Source organism: Taudactylus pleione, unplaced genomic scaffold, assembly GCF_031769625.1.
Source record: "Taudactylus pleione unplaced genomic scaffold, aTauple2 ptg000372l, whole genome shotgun sequence".
In the NCBI taxonomy this organism is placed as follows: Eukaryota; Metazoa; Chordata; class Amphibia; order Anura; family Myobatrachidae; genus Taudactylus; species Taudactylus pleione.
In genome coordinates, this window is record NW_028284773.1 from 2,138,396 (window position 1) to 2,161,060 (window position 22,665).

Consider the following 22,665-nt stretch of genomic DNA (forward strand, 5'->3'; position numbering starts at 1 on the left):
ATAATGACCTCATCAACATTTCATCCTCTAATGGAGCAATTTTAAATAGTGGTGGGGTGATTTCTTTTTTTGCCCTATCGTAATCAGGAATAAAAGTTGTATCATGCTCCGGACTATTAAAAAGACTTTCTCACCGCTTCGGTGCCTGTCCAGGCTAGTGCTAAGGTCCTCTTGCGGTGTGCATCACTCCAGGATAGCACAGAGGTCTGTTCACACTGCACACCGCTCCCCGCTGGTGCTGAGGTCTGTCTGTGCTGCTCTTGCCCTGTTCGCTCAGTGTCCTGTTACTGAGCATGGAGATGGCTCTCCACAGCCCCATGCTCACAGCGTGTCTGCCCAGCATGATGGCACACAGTTCCCTCCTAAACAACAGTATGGGTGCAGCCATGTTGGACTCTATCACCTGATGCTCTTCCTCCACTTAGAGCGCTGCTCCCAGACCAGCTGATCGTAGCATCCAATACCTGGGGATTCTCACCTATAAATTCCATTTCCAGACTGGCCTCTGTTGCCAGTACAACGTCGCTTCTTGCTGAAGTTACAGCTCCGTGCTGAGCTCCCAGGTACTCTGTATCTGAACAGTCCCAGTCCATTAAATCCAGTTCCTAGATCTGGTAAACAAGTCTCCAATATCTTCTTGCACACCAGTCTAGTTTTTACCATTGAGACTTTTTCTTACAGCCACAATCGGTTCTAGCCGATACCTCCAACCATCGGTCTCATTCAATGCTTCCAACATTGGACTCATATTAATTAAGTTCTTTATTTCATCAACATCGGTCTTAACTGATCAAGCTCATCAATATCAGACTCTTATTGATTAAGTTCTTCAATTCATCAACATCGTTCCCAACCGATCAAGTTCATCAATTCATTAACAGTGGACTCATATCAATGAAGTACTTCAATTCATCAACATTGGTCTCAAACCGATCCAGATCTTAATCCAGCATTATTGGTCCCAATCCGATTCTGCTCATTCATTCAGTATTATATATCCAGTTCCATACCAAGCTGCTGTTCAATAAAGACATTTTATTCCTGTTCTCGCCTTCGGGCCCATAATCCACTGCCGTATGTCTACCACCTCACATCTATACATGAGGAGGTCCTGGCTCAAACCACCTAAGTTCATCCACGCCTATCAAGTCTTCTCTTCAGCCTTCCACGCCTGTTCCAACCCAAACCAACCCTCAGGCTTAACAAGTTGTTGATGATGACTGGTGGTTTTGTGTAATTTAATACGCTTAAAGCTTATGAGCTATGCAGAATCGCAGGTATCTTAAGATGATATACTGTATAAAATGATGTATAAAATGATTATTTTTCTCAGACGATACTTATGCATTTTTACATAAATTATTTCAACTGTACATCAGGCTCACATTGCAGACATTAAGCAATTTGTCTTTACATATGTCAACTTTTTCTCCCCTTTGTGTTGCTTTGAATATGAAAGTGATTAAAGCACAAACTCTTTCTGATTAATTTATAATCATTTAATGGACCAAGGGGTGCATGTAGGAAATGTTTAGACTTTGATTCAACTCAGAACACACATGTTCGTCTAATAAAATAAGCATGCTAAACTTTCGTATATAGGCACATATTTAGTATTGATGGTTGTTGTAGTTGTTGGTGTGCTAGGAAAAATGTTTGCTCTATACCTGCACATGCCCAACCTAAATATTTACTTTTGTTTAGAGTTTTTTTTTCACATCCTACTGTATTGTTTAGTTATAGTAGTCACGTAGTAAGAAGTATAAAAATAGAACATTCCAAACGTGATTGGAGCAGAAATCTGGCTAGCCAATCATGTGTCAACACCTTCCCTCAGGGGCATTTCAAGAGAGGAGGGGGCCCATGTGCAGTCTCCGACACGGGCCCCCTCCTCTCTGTCCGGTAGCCGGCAGCACACTGAGCTGTGCACGGCCAGTGCCGGAGTTATAGACTCTGGGCACTAGAGTGCACCCAGAGTCTATAGAGTATGCGCTGGTCACCGGGAAAATGGCTGTGGTGGCCATTTTCCCTGTACTGCGCATGCGCAAATGATGGGAAACTGGGCGCGGCGGCCATTTTACAGTCATTTTTACAGCGCCGGACCCCCGCACCGACGTGGGACTCCGGAGATGTAAGTAATACTATGGGTGCAGGATGTGCAGTGCGGGGCCCCCCTGGACCCAGGGACCCGTGTTCCCCGCACACCCTGCACCCATTATAGATACGCCCCTGCCTTTCCTAATATATTTGACTTCGAAATTGTCATGGTCCATTTGCTATTAAATATAGCAATCAGACATTGCACAAGAAAGTCATTCCTGTGCTGCCTGTTTCCAGCCCTTATCGTCACAAAGCTCCATAGCCACAGCCATTGCCACGTGCCACAGAACACACACGCTTTAAATACATTATGAAAAAAGGGAAACCTACCTGCCTAGGCCTATGCCTATGTGATTTTTCCACTAATCTTGGCCCGCACAATCACATGATAAAATTGCTAATTCTCAATGTGGTTATATATGTTATATTTGTGAATGCTCTAAGTCCTACCTTTCCATATTAGGTCAAGTCAGGGTTGCAGACATTCTGGCTGCACCTTCCAGGAGGGGGACCAAATTGACGAGATTCACCGCCACCCCACTGTGGGGGATTCTCTTGTAACCGCACGTGGGGGGGGTGGCCGGAGGCTTGTCTGCCTTTCCGGGAGGCTGGAAGCAGAACCCGATTTTCGGGACTCGCCCGGCCAAATCAGGAGAGTAGGTAAGTATGGTGTAAGTTGTATGTTTAGGTTTGCACCCCTATATAAAAGACATCCATACTGAATTATGCACACATAATTAGTCAAAGTATATTGTACATTCTGTCAAAGTTAAATGCTATTTATATGAAATGATACAACTGGAAAAAAATATTTTATTTTTTTCCGCAAGTAAAATAAAGGTTGTATAAAGCAATTACATTTTTGATACAAAAATCCAGTATCAGTGGTTTACAGTATTTCATACAGATATACAGAAAGTGACATATAATAATTTGTTCCCTTTATTCATTGATAGATAGTGTTAAAAACTGAACGTGTTGCAAATGCTTATAATCAATGCATCCCTTCACAGCAGAAGTCTCATTAGATCAGCATTTAATTTTTCAACTACCAGAGACACAGCTAGACTATAGCATTACAATTTATGGTTTCAGAGCTGTTTTTGGCTTATAATGAATTGGTTTATCTTGTTCATGCAAAATGCTTAGTAAAATGAATAAATATAGATGAAAATAACATATAAGTGAAAAATATATACATATATATATATATATATATATATATATATATAGCTGCATTATAACAATATAACTGCTGTATAATTTGCCACTAGTTTAATATTGTGCTCATGCCAGCATTTTACATTTACCTACAGTAAGGGTATAATTACTAAAGTGAGATGTGTGTTGATATAAGGGCTAGAATAATTACTGTGCTGATGGATGATGATATCCCCTGAAATGTTGGACTTCCAAGCATGGTACTTCCACATTTCTACCTGTGGGGGAAAGGGAATGTAGGTTAAAATTCAGTATTTAGTACCTTCAGCCTTTTCATATTTTATTGTAAAAATATCACCCAGTATTGCATTATACTTAGGGGTATATTTGCTAAAGTGAGAGTTTTTAGAAGTGTAGATATTGCCCAGAGCAACCAATCAGATTCTAATTAACATTAACTAGCACCTTCTATTGCTAGAATATAACAGCTAGAATCTGAATGGTTGCTAGGGGCAACATCTCCACTTCTAAAAACTCTCACTTTAGCAAATATACCCCTAAGTATAATGCAATACTGGGTGATATTTTTATAAGAAAATATGAAAAGGCTGAAGGTACTAAAGACTGAATTTTAACCTACATTCCCTTTCCCCCACAGGTAGAAATGTGGAAGTACCATGCTTGGAAGTCCAACATTTCAGGAGATATCATCATCCAACAATCCAACAGCACAGTAATTATTCTAGCACTTATATCAACACACATCTCAGTTCCGGCGGCCATTCCATGTGACCATTGAGTTTCTCAGGACTGCCAGTATCGAATGATCGGTGACCGATGCTGGGTCTTTCTACGCTGATACTTGGATTTGCAAAGACGCTGGTGGGCGTCTCAATCCATTTCCCGGCAGCTGCGCCTTATTAACAAATTTTCAAACAGGAACGCAGCTGTGGTGGCAATAATGTACATCTCTGAATCAGGACCTGTATAATAATAATAATAACAACAACCACGTTGCAGCAGAGATTACTAGAGATTACTAGCTTCTGTAAAGGTGTTACTATTACTAAATCACTTTTCTTTGTATAATTAACCTACAGATCCATTGCTTTTCTATGTCCAAAAATCACCATATCACTAGCCTAAACCCTATGGGGGACTATTCATGAAGAAAGTGAAATATGAATTGCTACTTTTCACTATATATCTCATCAGTTTGATGCGATATATACGGGCCTATTCATAAAGCAGAGAAACGCCCTGTTTTGCTGTAAACGGGACAATTCTCTGCTTTCAGCTAGTCATAGAGAGGGTAACGCATGGAGAAACATGTTGTTTCTCCAGCGCTGCGCCTACTTCATTCATGTATCGCATCACCATACTGTAGTATGGTGCCCGCGATTCATGAAGCAGGAGAAAATTAATTCTAAAGGATCACAGATGCGGTAATGAACGGCGTAATCATTACCCTGAGATGCGAAGGAGCAGAAAAAGCAATGTTAGTAATCCTGAGTGATGGCTCCGCCCCCTGGTCCAAGTGATGGCTCCGTCCCCCAGTCTCCCATCTGCCCCAGCTGTGGCTTCTTCTCATGTCAAACTGCATGAAAGAAACGGAGTCTCCTCTGAGAAGTGCCGATCGCTGTTGCAGTATATACCGCTTCACTTCACGTCAGGGGTAGGTCTACATTAATTACTACTAAAGTAAACTATAGATCACAACGAACTGTTGTGATCTATTGAGAAAAATAACAACTCTTTACCGCAGTTTTCTATGAATACACCCCCATAGCTTTGGTAAGTAGCAATTCATGGGGCCTATTCATTAAACATAAAAATTCAATGGAGATAATTAGCTTTAGAACTCTCATGGAGTTCTAGCTAATTATAGGTGGAATTCATCATTCCACCTCTCCATAAGTATCTATTCCGAAAAGCTGTCATTTTTGCGATGACAGCTTTTCGGGAAATAGATACTTTTCCCTGCCTACACTACCTTATCGCATCTGTAAAACCAGCGCATGCGCAGCACTGCCTACAGATGCGTTAAGTTTCGTACCCCCCCCGATCCCCTCCACCCCCCTCCGCTCACCTTTCCCCCCCCCCCCGACTTACCTGTCCGCGCAGCAGCCTCCGGCTCCATCCTGCTGGTCTGTCATGTGGTTTCCCAGCAGACCACATGACAGATTAGAAAAAAAAAAACATTTTTTTTTCTTTTTCTAAACTTTCTTGTGCTCTGCTGGGGAGCACACATGTCCGACCAGCCTCCGGAGCCTGAGGACGGAGCAGAGCACCGGAGGGACTCGTCGGGGGACCTGCACACGCTGATACAGGTAAGTGGATTCTGCTATTCGCCACCTCACAGTGGCGAATAGTAACTGCATCAAATTCCGAAAATTGATAATTTTCGGAATTTGATGAATACCACTATTTCCACATCCCCATACTAATGTATGGGGAGTGTGGAAATTAACGCAGGGGAACTTAGCAAGGAGATATCTGTGTTAAGTCTGTTCATGAATACCAAAATAACGTTATTTAAGGAAAATGTCCTTAAAAACGTTATTTTAGTGTTGATGAATAGGCCCAAAAGGTACGCTTACCTTTTCGGCGTTGCAATGCGAAGGAGAAGGTCCTCTGCGATCCTGTCTTTAGCTCCAATGGTGCTGGATCCTCAGTGTGCGCATGCACCGGCAGTACCCTCCTGCAGATCAGGGACAGGTGGAGCTGAGTGAGCTGGGAGCAGCACAATCATAACACCGATCGGCACATCAGGGACAAGGAGGAGGGCTAAGAAAGCCCTTGGCAGCAGGGAGTGAACAGTGAAGTGACCCGGTATATGCCGGGTCACTTCAGTAACATCGGGGGCTGCAGGCAGTGTGTTGCTGGTCTGACTGAACAGCGGGCTGAAGACAAAGCAGCTGTTGCGGTGGTGGGGTGACAGCAGTGGGGGTGGGAACAGAGTGGTAGTGGGGGGTGCAGAGTGGTGGCATTGGGACAGTAGTGCGGGCATTAGGGACTCAGGAAGTCAGCAGTCAGCACTGCTGTCTAAAGTGACCCGGCGTATTCTGGGTCACTTATTAAGATGCAGAACCTGCTCTGTCTTGGTCACACAAGTAGCATGCAGGCAGGCAGTGCACTTTATTATTCTCCCTGGGGGTCCTCTGATTGGCCATCATTACAGAAGGAGTGAGGAGAGTACAGGGAGGAGGTGGGGAGACAGGAGTCTGTTGAAAAAAATGCAGGGGTCTATTCATGTACATGTGTGATGTTGAATTGTTACTTATCACTATAGATCGCATCACTTTGATGCCATCTATAGCTTAGATAAGTAGCAATTCATGTACACTTACCTGTTTGGAGAAGCAATGCGGTAAATCCCACTGCATCGGTCCCATCTTTTCCTTTTTGTTCAGGTCCTGTGGCTTCTGTTCCCTACTTCTGTGCATGCGCTGGGTCATCATTGCAGTGTGTGATAGGGGCAAGGAGACGAGACACTAGTTGGGGCAGCAGGCACCCGGCAGTCAGGAGGAACTTAGTGACCCACCGGATCATCTTAATAATACCGGTGGGGGCAAAATGTATGGCAGCGAGGATGGGAGACGGCCATGGAGGCAGCGGGAGGCAGCAGTGTGAAGTGACCCGGTCACCTTACTAATGACGGTGGAGGTAGAGGCACACTGGGGCAGTAGGCAGCGCGGAGTCGACCTGGCATATACATATGGCAGGTCACCTTAGTATAGCGGAATGAGAGGACACACTGGGGCAGCGAGCAGTACAGAGGAGGTGACCTGGCATATGTATATGTTGGGTCACCTTACTATGGCGGCAGCTGGGTTAGTGGTAAACCAAGTGGGCACTAGGCAGAGCACTAGGGCAGCAAGGAGGAGGTTGCCCAGCATATGCATATGCCGAGGGCTCGTCTGATCTGCTGCTGCAGCTGAAGGGGCTGGAGAGAGCAGGGAGAAGACAGGGAGACAGTTGTCTTCACTGCGCTTCTCCCCTCAGGAGGCTCATTACGCCATCCTGAGCTGGTGAAAATAATTTTAGAACCGAAAAGTAAAGCTGAGCTTTCCGTGCTTCTATGAATCGCTCTCCCCATACTACTATATGGGGAAGCGATATCTACAGTATTCTAATCAGGGGCACCACTTGAGAAATCTGAGATTTCTCCACGGTGACCCCTTCTATGAATAGGGAGAAGCAGTGAAAAGCCCTGTTATCACTGATAAAAGGCTTTTCACTGCTACATGAAATAGACCCCATAGAAGCGTAACAGAAAGATGAGCTTTCCGTGCTTCTATGAATCGCTCTCCCAAAACTACTATATACTAATCGGGGGCACCGCTGCAGAAATCTGAGATTTCTCCACAGTAACCCATTCTATGAATAGGGGTCTATTAATGAAGCAATGAAAAGCCCTTTATCGGTGATAACAGGGCTTTTCACGGCTTCATGAATAGACCCCCTAAAGGTTTATTCATAAAAAACTGCGGTAAAGAGTTGTTCTTTTTTTCTATACATTGCAACAATTTGTTGCGACCTATAGTTTATTTTAGTAGTAATTAATGTATGCCTATCAGTGATGCCATGCAAGGCGGTATATAGAGAAATAGCGATCAGGTGTTCTCTGTGGACACTGCGTTTTTTTCGTTACTTTTTTCTTTATAATCTTCGCGCATGCATTTTAGTAATTTGTATTCTGAGGTTTTTGAGTGCAAAGCAGGGACTGATGGGAATCCGGTGGGGGGCGGAGCCATCCCTTGGGACTTCTAGCAGCCATGGGTGATTAACTTTTCTCCTGCTTCATGAATTGCGGTCATCATACTACAGTATGGTGATGCGATACATGAATGAAGTAGAGGCAGTGCTGGAGAAACAACATGCTTCTCCATGCATTACCGTCTCTATGATTAGCCGAAAGCAGAGAATTATCCTGTTTACCGTAAATCAGGGCTTTTCTCTGCTTTATGAATAGATCCCAAGATATGGATATCACAGAAACAATATAAACTGCAAGTAGGAAAAGGGCCAATAGCAGTTGCTCATATACTGTACTGTACAGTAGCCTTGCATAAAATGATAATGGAGCACCTACATTGTATAAGCGTTTACTTTTTAAGAATGTTGGTAATCAATGTTGAAAGCTCCATGCAAATACTTATGTGACAATCTACAGATGTAGAAGACATCATTTCTAGAACTATGAGCCTGTGTATCATGTCAGTGGGAATAGTTTCCCAGTCCTACAGTACATTGCTTAGATATAAAGTACTTTATCACAAAACACCCATTGGACTGTCTCATGGCATCAATGAAGTCTACTATACATGCATCACTACATTTTAAACTATTTAACTCTTCAGGAGCTGACCTGATTGTCCAACCAGTGCACATAGTTTGACACTTTGGTATATACACCGTACACTTGTTTGCTTCCACATTCTTCAGGTCCCCCCCAAGACACCAGACCTTGAGCCACCCATCTTTTTGTATCAGGATCCTGGATTATAAAGGCGCCTCCACTGTCTCCAAGGCAGGTGTCTTTCCCACCTTCATAATAGCCAGCACAGAACATGTTTTCAGTTACACTATAATTTCCAGAGCGGGATTCATAGCTTGCCTTGCACTCAGCATGGAGCACCACTGGTAGTTTCACATATTGCAGCACATCAGATAGTGTTCTCATGCCAGAGCTGATTACTTCATCCACAGTGATGTTTGGATTAGAAATACCCCATCCAGCTACAAGACCAAGAGTATTAGGCTGAGGACCATCTAACTCATGGTTGAGCTCAGGTAGGCATACTGGCATTATATATTGGTTCATTAGAACTTTTTCTTTCAATTTTACCAAGGCAATATCATGGTTATACATTTGTGGATCAAATGCTTCATGTAATATAATCTTCTCTACTGTTCTGGTTATGGCATCATTTTTATTTCGCACATCATGCAACCCCAAGTAGACAGTCACATGATCCTTTGAAACAGATATTACAGTGTTGTCACGGCGTTGAGATTTCAACACATGTGCTGCTGTGAGGACCCAGTAATCTGACAGTAGAGCCCCACTGCCAAACCACTTATTCTCTGGAACACGGGACATATCTTCCACCACAATCAGGACCTGCCAGGGGAAGAATCCTGGTTCTGCATTGCGACCTCCAATGATGCGTTTGACAATTCCTGGGAGTGATTGTGTGGGCTTTCCACATACTGTCAAATAAAAGCAAAGAATGTAAAATAAAACATCAGCAAGTGGTAAGTTATACTAAATATAGAATAATGTATACCCAAGTAGATTATGCCAGGTTTGTTACTCCAATTTCAAGATCATGTGCACAGAAAATGTGGTTATTTGTTAAATACAGCACTTGCGTGGCACTATCATAAAATCTGAGAATGCCCTTCAATACGCCAGCTGTTTGTGTCCATTTAACACCTGAGTTTAGATCTATTTACTTATTTATTTGTCCTCAATAAAAGTCTGAAAAACAAAAATGTAAAAATGCACAGATATGTGCAGAGTCCTCCATTGCCTCTTTTCTGTTTACAAGTGTGATTTAAAGTTTCTTCTAATAAGTACTACTACTAACAATGTGTGTTTTCTAATCCTTTTGCCATACATGCATGTTTATGTGTCTGAATATCATTGGGTTCTTATTCGCATAAATTCAGCATTAAGCAATGTTGCAGTGTATTTTAGGCATGAGCAGTTCTCACAGTCATGTATGATATTAATGTTTTTGCATAATGTGAGGGCTACACAAAATTTTTATCCAGGCATAATCCACTAACAATGATGTATCAATGGTGTGATACATCATTGTGTGCTTGAAACCTTGAATACCTTCCAATGTTGCTATTGGTCCATCAAGAACCCTTGTTTTTAATGACATGATTCATAGCACCAAGACAATAGCAATATGTCTTTACAGAGGATGCTCTTCAGAATCCTTGTCTGAGCCCAAACCCTCAATAAGGATAGGAAGATCCTCCTGTTTATGCATTATGCTCCTTTTTCTCCAGAGAGACCAACTCCAAATAAAGAAAATTATAATAAGAGAACAGCAGATAAAACATGGCAGAGCTGCAATGCCTTCATAAAGTCCAGAGAAAGTGAAGAGCCGCAAGCTATAACCACACATTAAATGCTAGGCCCTACATCTTAGCCACAAATATGTTCCACAATTCTTGGCCTGAGCTGAATTTGAAAACACTGAGCTTTCCATGGAGACCAAAAATGGCTGGAAAATATAGTCTCTCCGTTGTCTGGGGCCGAGACATGTTTGGACGTCTCTCACGACAATATTCTGTCAGGCATCTCTAGGTGGTATATTACTGTATATTACTAAATCACCAAAGTTCTGCTGAAATAATGAGTAAACTACAGCTCCTGGCAGTGATGAGGCCAATTGCTCAATGCGATCTGGAAATAAAATTTAGTCACAGACACCTAAAGACATATAAGCATAGACCTATTTATATACTCTCAATGAAAATCTCTAAACAATTTATTACTTTAATATATGTAATACATGCATTCAATTTGATTGATATCCTTTTTGAATTAGAAAATCTGTACTATTGTACTTTGCTGAATGCAGATTTTATACAGTACATAGAAAATGAATCAACTTTTACATTAGACACTATAATTTTCAGTGAATTTCATCTTCCGGAAAATGTTCTGCAAAAAGTATTTTAGTTATTTTAAATCAGATAATTATGCTTAGCAACAATTTGAATATACGTTCCAAGTCCCATTACACTTAAGCGCTTGTTTATACCTATGCACTGTTAATGGACTTTTAAGCCGCAAAATAATTAACACCTTAAAACCGAATTAAAAATAAGATGAATGGTTTCTAATGGGCTAGTTAGCACTATTGAGTTCTAAACCTTTAATGCTGTATTTGACATTTTTTAATGTAGCATGATATATTTGTCAACGGAGTACACATTGTTTTAGCAAACTCTAAATATGTGTCTTTTGCACCAATTGTAAGACATCATTGGACTCAAATGTAAAGATGCATTAACTATGCACTGTACCTTTAGTGGCATAGCAGGGCACCTCTGCACCCAGGGCCAGCACCCCCCTCCCCTGCCCCCCACAACACACTTGACATCCATCATGACATCACACTATAAGCAACTGGAGTGCACTGGGAGTAGTAAGATGTGTGCTGGGTGCATTGGAATGACGCAGCCTGTGAATTTCTATGTAGTAGGGTGCCTCTCCTGGCATTCCGCAAGTTGGAAAAGGGTGGCGGCCTGCCTTGCAACTTGGGTGGTGGCACCGGTCACACACCCCTTGTCATTGCCTTGTACTTTACACATAATTTAAAGAAACATTATATAAATGAACTAGTAGCAACATACATAAATCTATATGCAACATTTTTATTTTAGAAGATAAATATAAATAACATAGAAATATACAGTAAATTCACTCAACTAACCATTGGTTTCAATAGATAATTTCTGATTACCACAATAATTACATTTGAGATTCTATTATAAATAATATGAAAACACAAAGATGTTTTTACAATATGGAAGCAGGAACTTATAAATAAAACACATATCATTCAAACCATAGTTGTAGATAGTTTGCTTCAACTCTCTTGACCCATGGCAGTATAAGTAGTTCAATTATATATTGGGAATATGGATACTGCATACAGTGAAATGTTTATTATTACCTGCTTGACACAATGGAAGTTTAGCGCCAATCTCTGAGTTTATCCACAATCCACTAACATCACAAGTGTATGCATCTATATTAGAAGACAAAGGAACCCATTAGATCATTCATTAATATGCAATATAATTAAGCTTATTTTACACCATCACATTTTACAAACAGTATACATATTGTGTTATACATAGGGTTGGACTGGCCAACATGGGTACAGGGGAATCCCCGGTGGGCCCCAGTGCCTGTGGGCCAATCCCCCTCCTCTAGGTGTCAGGTTCCAGACCTCAAATTATAGATTGTTACTCCTTAGATGGTCAGTTACCAGGAACACTGATCAGCATGGAGGCTTGATTCTCTTCTATAGAAACTACACCAAGATTTGCCCATTGGTTAGCCAAGCATCTGTGGTGGCTGGCCACACCCCCTCTGGTGGATGACCACACCCTTTAAGCATGGGTCCCTACCACTGCATTCCCCCGTGGGCCCTTCATGTCCCAATCCGCCACTGGTTATACATGATTATAAATACTATCTTTTATAAATATTGAAAAGCAAGCACTTATTTTAGTGAACTTCAACCAAATCAGTTTTTTAATTTTTATTTTGGCTATGTATCTTTAGAAGTGTACTCTTACCAGTCATGTTTGGAATCATTGTGTAGTAAGGTTCCCGGCAGGTATATGTACAAGATGATTGGTAAGTGGTGATATTTGCTGGTGTAGGAAAGGTCACAAATCCATTTTCAAGCTCTTTTGGTAACTTGCAGTCTACAACTAGAAAAGTAACACATATTAAGTGTCAGGAGAATGTGACTATGCTCCTCTCAGTGCTAATAATAATAATAGCAATGGCTAATCCTTTATGTATTATTTTACCTGAACAATCTAATGGAATATTTTATTATATGAAAACATTTCAGCTCATTACGGTTACAGCTGGTGCAATAATTAGTCCTTAATGGTACAGTCAGTAATAAATTAATGATCAATCCACAAGCCGGTTTATGGTCTAAGAAAATTGACAGGATAATCTATACAGCATTCCCTTAGTATGACATTAGTCAGTACACAGGTGCAGTTACAGAAGAAAAATTGCTCCTGAACAACTCTTTGGAACTGATTAAATCTGGCGTAATAAGGGAACTTTTTGTTCACACAAAATATTGCATCGGTTTGCACTCAAGATCCCCATATGACATCCGAATATTCACCCTATTTAATGCAATTGCATGTTCAGCAGACCTTACGTGAAAAGGACAGGGTTTGGTGAGCAGGGAAGCTGAAGGTGAACATTTTAGAGTTTGCGCTTATTTGTGCGTAGTGCTCATTCGCCAGACTTTTTTCCTTTGACTTGTAGGGGCTGGTACCTGTTAAACCACCACAGCCAATAAATGCCACTGCATGCTGGGACACATAGTCACACAATAGGAAAACACAAAACATTTAATTAAATAAAACACTCCACAAACCCTATTTATTATAAATATTTTTTTCTACTATAGAAATAATGGAAATTCTCCTGTTTTTGTAATCTAAAGGGAAATTATTCTATTTTTATAAAGCCAAGCGAGGAAAACAAAAAAATAACTCCACAAAAGCAAATGCCCTCCTTGACTGTCTGAATGTTGGTCAGTATTTCCCTTAGCTGCTAGCCAACCACAAGGGTCAGCATAGGAAAATGCTTGTGATTGGTTGAGTGACTAAATGCAATTCTCAGGCACTCCAAGTCACATACACTTAATACAGAGCACACTAAGCAAGTTATTCAATTGACTTTTATAGGTCTGGAGACTGAAAATGTTTTTTTTTAATATAATTTAGCTTAATTAGTCACATATATTTTGAACCATATTCTAATAATAATACAGGTTGAGTCTCCCATATCCAAAATGCTTGGGGCCAGAGGTATTTTGGATATCGGAATATTCCGTATTTTGGAATAATTGCATACCATATTGAAATGTCTTAGGTATACGGCCCAAATCTAAACACAGAATGCATTTATGATTTATATACACCTTGTACGCACAGCCTGAAGGTAATTTTATACAATATTTTCAATCATTTTGTGGCTCAAACAAAGTTTATGTAAATACATGAAATTCAGTTATGTATCATATATACCTTATACACACAGCCTATAGGTCATTTTATACGTTATTTTTAATAATTTTGTGCCTTAAACAAAGTTTGTGTGCATTGAACCATCAAAAATCAAAGTTTTCACTATCTCAGTCATGCTAAAAATATTCCGTATTTCGGAATATTCTGTATTTCGGAATATTTGGATATGGGAGACTCAACCTGTAATAATAATAATAATAATAATAATAATAATTTTATTATATTGCACTTTTCTGTAGAATGACTCAAGAATCTTTACAGAAATCATGAACATAATACAGGAGTTTAGCTTATCAGAAGATACAGAAACAATAAAATAATACAGAGGTTTAGATCTTAATGACACAGAATACAGAAAAACCATAATACAGTGTTGAAGCAGCCATTCTGGGCCCTAAATTCCATGGATTACTTATCCTACTCACAAAATTGCCAGGTGGTGCAGCTATTTTCATGCACTAAGGGTAACACTGGGCAAAAGAGGCAATTCCTGTTGGAGATGACACATAATGGGGGAACTACATAATACTAAAGCAAAATGCATCCATCAAACTGGGACCACCAAGGTGGCAAAGCTACTACTCCTTAGATCTCAGTCTTTTTCATTAGTATGGACCCAACTGCAAAGAGTGTCCAAAAAGAGCTTTCCAGCACATGGCTGGGAGAGTTAGTAGATTTTTTTCTACCCCCATTCTCCCCATAGTAACTACTGTATCGACCAGGCTGCTCTTGGTTCCTACTCTAGTAGAGGGACCCCATGCTGCAGATTTCCAATTAGTAAGTTCACTGCCCAGACTGCCTAGCAGGGTGCTGATTTTCAAAGTAGCAGGGACACTCAAAGCTTGTTTTAGTGGGAACCAGCCAAGGAAAAATAACACTGGAGTTAATGCTGATTATAGATTTTTAGGGCAGTTCTTTTGTTAACTTCAATAGATCATTGAGACCACAGGGCTCTGTGGGGCCATATTATCACTTCCAGGACTCCTTGTTCTTTTTTATGCTGAAGATAGTTCTTAATGACATTGAATGTATGTTTGAGGTTGTTGTCCTGCTGCAGAATAAATGGTATTGCATGATGGATAAGTACCTGCCTGTATTTCTCAGCTTGAGGACACCAATAATCATGACCAAATCCACAACTTCATTTGCTGAAATGCAGCCCCAAATACAGGCAGATACTTATCCATCATACAATACCAGTGAGATTTAAGCATTTGCATCTACCTATCTGAATTTCTATATATGGTTATCCTTCTATATTCTCATCTTCCTACTCTGTTACTTGCCCTTGTGACCCTATACCTTAAAAAAATCAGTTGATCCCTGTTTCATGTGCTCATTTCAGCTTTAACCAAAATCTGTAATCTGAAAACTATCTATTGCCATCGTTCATGAAGTACACAGTGATTACTTCTATTCAGTAAAACTAAATTTTGTCCCAAAGTCTCGCTAAAATTACCATTCCATTTCTCAGTTCCATTGGTCCTTCAAAGTTCTTGTAAGTCTTGCCTACACCCACAAACTTTTTGTTCTCACACAGCCATTTGGACCCTCTTCAGTCAGAGGCTGCACTCACTAAGGTGGTCAATGATTTAATCACTGCTAAATCTATAGCCTATTACTCATTTCTAAGTCTCCTGGACCTCTCTGCTGCATTTTACACTATTGACCACTCTATTCTCATACAAATGCTGCATTCCCTATGTCTTCATAACACTGTCCTATGCTGTTCTCAGTCTACTTATCAAATTTCAGTATTCAGATCACTAGACATAACTCCTTTCCACTTAATTTATCAGTTGGGAATACCATAAGGCTCAGTCCTACGTTTCTTTTCTTACAAAAGTAAAAAGCTCTTTTGATTTCATTATTATGACATCATATTCAAATTTATCTGGGCCTTTCACCAGCTGTGTTGGCCCATATTACTAATTGTTTTTTTGTCATTTTCATTTTGGAAGTGTTCTTGCCAAGTCAAACTCAGTCTTTGCTCAGGTCAGCAGGGCTTGGATTCTCAGTGCCATAAATCACATAGCTCTGCATGTGAGCTTTTAAGCTGTACTCCTCTATATTCACAGATGGTCCCAGCAGATCTTGACTGCTGGTTTGTATCTGTTAGCGATTCCTCTGGTGTCAACTCTGAATTGGCTCCTTAGTCACAACCATCTGTACAACTCTGATATTCCTCAACCATCAGTGCAAGTCTGATATTCCTCAACCATCGGTGCAAGTCCGATATTCCTCAACCATCGGTGCAAGACTGATATTCCTTAACCATGAGTGCAAATCCGATATTCCTCAGTCATCAGTGCAAGTCCAATATTCCTCAGCCATCGGTGCAAGTCCGATATTCCTCAGTCTCTGGTGCAAGTCCAATATCTTTCAGTCATTGGTGCAAGTCCCATTCAGTCATCCCTCTAGTGCTAGCCCAGGTGACCCAGTCAGGGGTCTGCAACCGGCCCGTCGGGCACAGCTGAACCGATATTCTCTTGCAGAATTCCCTGGAGAAGACCACCGGTGGGGTAAGAATCCACACCACTGCTCTGGGTCTTTGCCAACACGTTGGGGCTTGTTTTAGGTCCCCCATTGTATTCTCTCATCATTCTCCTCCGTGGTTCCAGCTGAGAGCAGTGGTGGATTTACCTAGGGGCTGGGGGACTGCAGCCCCCCAGTAAAATCCCCCAGCCACAGGGACTGCCTAGGCTAGCAGCAGTGGTAGTGACTTCTTATTGGAAGTACTTACTGCTAATCACAGACAGATAGACAGTCCCATGGGGAGGTGTTTTCTCCCCCTGGGACTGCCAGTCCGGACTGCAATTGCAGAGAGAGGGCTTCCCATGGGAAGCCACTCCCCTGCTATAATGGCAGCCTTATCTGACTCATAGGGGTTGCAGCTAATGCAGCCCCTAAAAGCCAGCATGTCACCTAGCCTAGCTGTAGCTCTGTGCTTAAGACATGCCCCCTTGTTTAGACCATGCCCCACGGCCTGACTTAAGCTCTGACTCCCGGTTACATCACCTGTCAATCACTGGGATGGCAAGGGAGGAGAGGGATAATCTGTACTGCAGAGCCCTAGGCTAGACAGATAAGGAGCCGCCACTGGCTGAGAGTACTGTATTCTACTTAATGCAAAGAAACTATATAAAGCCATCCAGCTTCTCACACTCATCCAGTCCAAACTCACACAACCCATACACAGGGTCGGAGATGCAACCACATCAAATCCTGACATAAACCCATCAAGCTCTACCTTTATGTTATATTTGACTAAAAACTATCATTGGTTCCCCATATCATTCTGTAAGCAAATTCTATTAAATACATTTAAGAAACATTTCCAGAATAAGCACCTTCATTCATGCACTCATTATCTCCCACATTGCAATTCTCTATTTACTGGTTTTCCCCTGACCAGATTTTCGACCCCTACAGTGTCTTTTAATATTGTCGGCTAGACAGATTGTCCTCTTTTTTTTACCAATGTACTAATCAGTCTCATTTGTTGTGTTTTAAAGTTCTATGGAATATGCTGGTAAAATATAAATGAGTGTTAATAATAATAATAATAATTAAAATAATAATAATGGCTATGGCTATGCATCTATCCATAGCATTTGAATATATTTAAGTTATGTCTGTTTTAATTTAGAAAGCGAACCTCTTTGTACATCACATTTCCTGTTCTGCAAAGTGAAGTAATCTGTAAATGTGCCTATGGAACCCCTGGGGTGCTGTAGACAGTGCCTCTAAATTTACTGTAAGTTTTTGCCTCCAGAACCATCATAGGAGAATGCTGGTTAGGACCTGCTACACAATGAGCACTAGCAGTATAGAAATGTCTTTCATCATATCAAAGCCATCACCAGGGGCGTATTTATAATGGGTGCAGGGTGTACCATGCACCCATATGTTTTGATACTTACCCCTCCAAAGTCCTGCGTCGGGCTGTAGCGCTGGACAAAACTCCTAAAAAATAGCCGGCACGGTTATCTTTCTGGCATTTTGCCCATGCACACTAGGAAAATCGCAGGTAAAACAGTGGCAGCGCAATTTCCCGGTGACCTGCGCATGCACAGTAGACTCTGGGCACAGGCTAGTGAGGTGGATGGCCACCCGGGAGAGTGGAGGGGGCCCCGGACAGGGAATGCACATGGGCCCCCTCCTCTCTTAAGACACCTCTGGGCGTCACAATGGATAGTGACACCCGGTACGGCAACTACCGACCCCTCACCAATGAAAGGGGGAGTGGCCTTGTGCCTACTAGGACATGGCCCCTTATTTTTGCCATTTTGGGGGGTTTACTGCATGTCACGTCCCCATCCTCATCATTCTGGGGGCTTGCACAGCGCTCTGGCAGTGGCTGGAAAGCCCCCAGCATCTCCCAGCACAGTGTGGAAGACATGCACATGTGAGCCCCTTCTATCACTACAGCAGTGTTGTTCGATGACACCAACTGAGGGTATGACACCAAAACAGCAGAGCAGCTCTGCTATTTTGGTGTCACCCCCTTGGATCGTGTCTCTCGGTGCAGCCTGCACCCTCCTAGTGACGCCTATGCATATATAATGTTATAGGACTTTTTTGTCTAGACAAGGAAAGAGTGACCACTAGTGAGTGTTGTTTTTCTTTCCTCAGTAAGACCTTGGGTAATAATGGGGAGGCAGGATATGTAAATGTTGGTATATCACGAAACGCATTATTCACATTAGATCAGCTTTATCTTTTGTATAGTTTACTTTTGTACACTTTATTTTACTTTATTTTACTGTATATGTTTATATATGAAACAGCCTATTCAATAAATTGTGTGGGTTGTGCCAAAAAGTGATATGTAATTATTCACTTACCTGTATCTCAACATACAAAATGGTAAATATTATTATTTATTACCAGTTAGTTATATAGCATACACATATTCTGCAGCGCTTTACAGAGAATATTTGGCTATGCACATCAGTCCCTGCCCCAGTGGAGCTTACAATCTATATTCCTAACACACTAGGGTTAACTGTTTGTTAGTGTGGGGGGAAACCAGGGCACCCAGAGGAAACTCACACAGGGAGAATATACAAACTCCACACAGTTAGGGCTATAGTGTCAACTGAACCCATGACCTCAGTGCTGTGAGGCAGTAATGCTAACCATTACACCATCTGTGCTGAGTAATATATTACTCTGGTGACTTGAAGTGAGTTTAGCTCAACAAAGCAGCTTCATGTTGTATATGGCTTTGTTATTTCATATACTTTATATTTACAGTTGAAATAACTAAGAATTTTCAAATTCTGATTAAATTGTGAATAATAATGTATTAAACATAGATTATTTCTCATTTTCAATTATCATAATTATTTACAGGTTACTATTAACTGGTACACACTTTTAAAGTTGTTGGGCTGGTCTCCCATACCAGATTTCTTTAACTCTGGGAGTTATCAACATATGTTGGGGTAGCACTGAAAATAAAGCATTATCATTCTCTCTATTAATACCACTTACAATAGAAAGAGACATATCCAAATCAAACAGGTCTTTCAGTCCAGCAGCTTCACCCCAAGACGAGGTTTGCTCTATCTTAATATTAACTAGCTCCAAATGTTTTGCTCATTAATACAGACTTAATCAAGGAGGGGGCTTTTCTGAGGATGGCTTTAAGGATGTAGTTTTACCCAAACCCATCACTAACAACCTCTTAAAACATAATTATTTGAATTAATATTTAAGCTACATTTGCTGTGTTTTGTAGGGCCCTTCTGAATTAAACTATTATTCCATATACAACTGTAGTCTGTGGCTGATTTCATTTTACCAAGGATGAAGAAACAGCAGAAAAGATCCTCTGTCCAAAAGTTATGCCCATATTTTATTACATCTTAAAATGACTGGATATTATTTCCCTTTGAAAACACACAGTAAGGATAAAATATTGATAAAACACCCATATAAAATATTGTTTGTTGCTAAATTGTACAGTATATTGGCTGACTTACTTCCTCCTAAGAATCATTGTTTTTTTCTTCTAGAATTCTTTTGACCTTCTGATAAATGAATTAAAACTTTCTCCCCCTAGAGGATTTAGCTAAACTGCTCTTATAGACTTATGTAATAATTCTGATAGTAGTGCTTTCTAATAATAAATGCTTGTGAAAAATAAATGTCAACACTTTTGTATTTATTAATTCATTAAATATAATCAATACACAATAAAAAAGACATTTCTGTATATTCAACTATTGTTTGCTATCATTTTCCTTGAAAACATACATATAACTATATATGTTTTGCTGATAAACAAAGCCATTGTGTGAGGTATGGACTTGATAGATCTTTTATAAATAAAATATAATAAAATAATAATAATAATAACAATAATAATAATAATAATAATAATAATAATAATGAGCAAACTGTTTTTTTTCCTGAAAGAACATATGCTATATTCAGTAGCAAGATTCCTGTCAACATGCCCAGATCTCAAAATTTGACTCTTTAACGGAAGGAATGCTGCTTGAATATTAAACCCAAAGCTAAGTATATGCAAATTACATTTTAGTGGAGCAGGCAGTCAGCAGACAGGCTGTCCAGTCGCTGTAATAATAATTGTTTCCTCTGGCAAATGTGCTGTGAGTACTTAATGAGAGCAACAGGCTGAACTGGTAGATGAAGTGGCTGCTTATTGTACAGCCTCACTCTTGCAGGAAACCTTCCAGTGGTGTATGACATGCACATCTAGCTTGTGCTGTTAAAATAAGAGGTATGCAAAATGTTCTGTAACATTGGGACAAATGACAACAGGCCAGTGGCAGCTTGTTCTCATTCCAGTCTTCAGCTCATCCTCATATCTTTCTCTGCAGTTTTGTGAAAAGAAGAGAGGAATGGGAGGATTGTAGGGGGGAGACAAAAAAAAGAAAAGAAAAGAGGAAAGGGAGATTAGTATTCATGCAGATAGGTTCCATGCAAAAACCTGACCACCAGAGTATAGACATCATTAACAAGTTAGTTAATTGATTGTTTCATATGCAAGAGAGGGGGAACAGTTTGTTATTAATATTTCCTAGAAGCTCCTCTTAGATAGCATAAATTGTATGTTTAAGAAAAGCATATACACTTATATCCTATCTCTTTAGAAAGACTTGCAATGGTCCTCTTTACAGCATAGTGTGATTTACAGGTTTTCCCACGGCAGGAAATGTTGCGTGCTATATACATGTTGAATGTGCAGCATAGTTTTGCAGAGAATATGAGGATTCTGGTGAAAGACACACTTGCATCCCATCTCCGCCCTCCTTTATGAGAATCCTTTGCTTGCCCCTGCAATGTAAGAGTGTTTGTCCTTTTTTGTGATTGAATGTAAGAACAAATGAAGGCAATGCAGATGAAAAGACATTAACACAATAAAAATTGAAGCAGAAACACAGGTATTGAAAACCAGCAGCTAAGTCAATACATCAAACATTATGCCTGCTTGAGTAATGGTAATAGTGCAGAACAGGCTTCACAAGATGAGTGAGTCACATGCTCTGCAGATGTTTTATAGGTGCAAATGGCAGATATCAACAACACTCATTAAATCGTGAGTTTCTTACTTTGACATCTTGGAATCTGGTTACTCCATGTTCCATCTTTCCTGCATTCAATCTGGAAACTATCCATCTCTATATTGTCCTAGTTAAAAACAACATTTATCTTATTGATTAAGTAACATCATATTACAGTACTATATACAACCCTTGGTATCAAAAGAAGTAGCAGGCAGCTCAAATAATTTACATTATTAAATACCTCATCATTATTATTATTATTATTATTATTATTATTATTATTATTATTATTATTATAGTCTGCATCTCATGGTTATCATACATGTTAATGAGAATAATCATCAGGGGCAATCTATAGTCCAGAGATTCATGGTAAGTGCCCTGTCTCTGCTATACTACTATAAATGTGTCATCATTAGTTATGTATATTATAAATTATTTTCACCACCAATATGTTTTTGGACTTATATATATCACTTTAAGGTGTGTATATGAATAAACTTTACTCACCTTAATAACTCTATACCCATCGTTGCAGCTAATTACAACTTGGTCTTTAAATGTGTATTTTGATTGAGGAGGTTCCATTTTCCCATTTAGGGGAGGCTGGAGGTCAGGACAGGAAATTCCTAAAATGACATTCGGTTCAGAATGTTGATTTGATACAATCTTACAATTTTTAGAAAAGAGTGGGTGACTCTAATATCATTCATTAGTTGATAGTAAATGCTAGCAGGTCTTCATCTATGTACGTTATATATCTGCATGTGATATTGAAGGGCCTATATGACCAACTGTGTGGCTTCAGGATGTGCATCTGTTCTGTGGTCCACCATAGGGGGGGGGGGGTTTCTGTAGTAGCTGCACTTATTTAAACTATACTTGTTCCGCCTTCAAGGAGTACCATGGAAAGTATGTGTGAAAGTATGTGTGGTTTTGAGAAAGTAGAAGGGATGGATATTCTGGGTCCATTGTGCATGTCTGAGCACGTATGAGTCAGCTCATGTGCACTGAAGCTATTTTTGGACTTTACTTT

At 40.3% G+C, this 22,665-nt stretch overlaps 1 protein-coding gene across 1 annotated transcript in view; it reads right to left on the bottom strand.

Moving 5' to 3' along the window:
• The window catches only part of MASP1 (MBL associated serine protease 1), a 152,538-nt gene that overhangs the window by 42,377 nt on the left and 87,496 nt on the right, over nucleotides 1-22,665 (bottom strand). The window contains exons 7-10 of the mRNA XM_088444715.1: nucleotides 22,140-22,258; nucleotides 21,675-21,753; nucleotides 12,601-12,738; nucleotides 11,970-12,044 (exon numbers count right to left, since the gene is read on the bottom strand). Coding sequence (XP_088300841.1) covers nucleotides 11,970-12,044; nucleotides 12,601-12,738; nucleotides 21,675-21,753; nucleotides 22,140-22,258 — 411 coding nt within the window. The remainder of the gene's footprint in view (nucleotides 1-11,969; nucleotides 12,045-12,600; nucleotides 12,739-21,674; nucleotides 21,754-22,139; nucleotides 22,259-22,665) is intronic.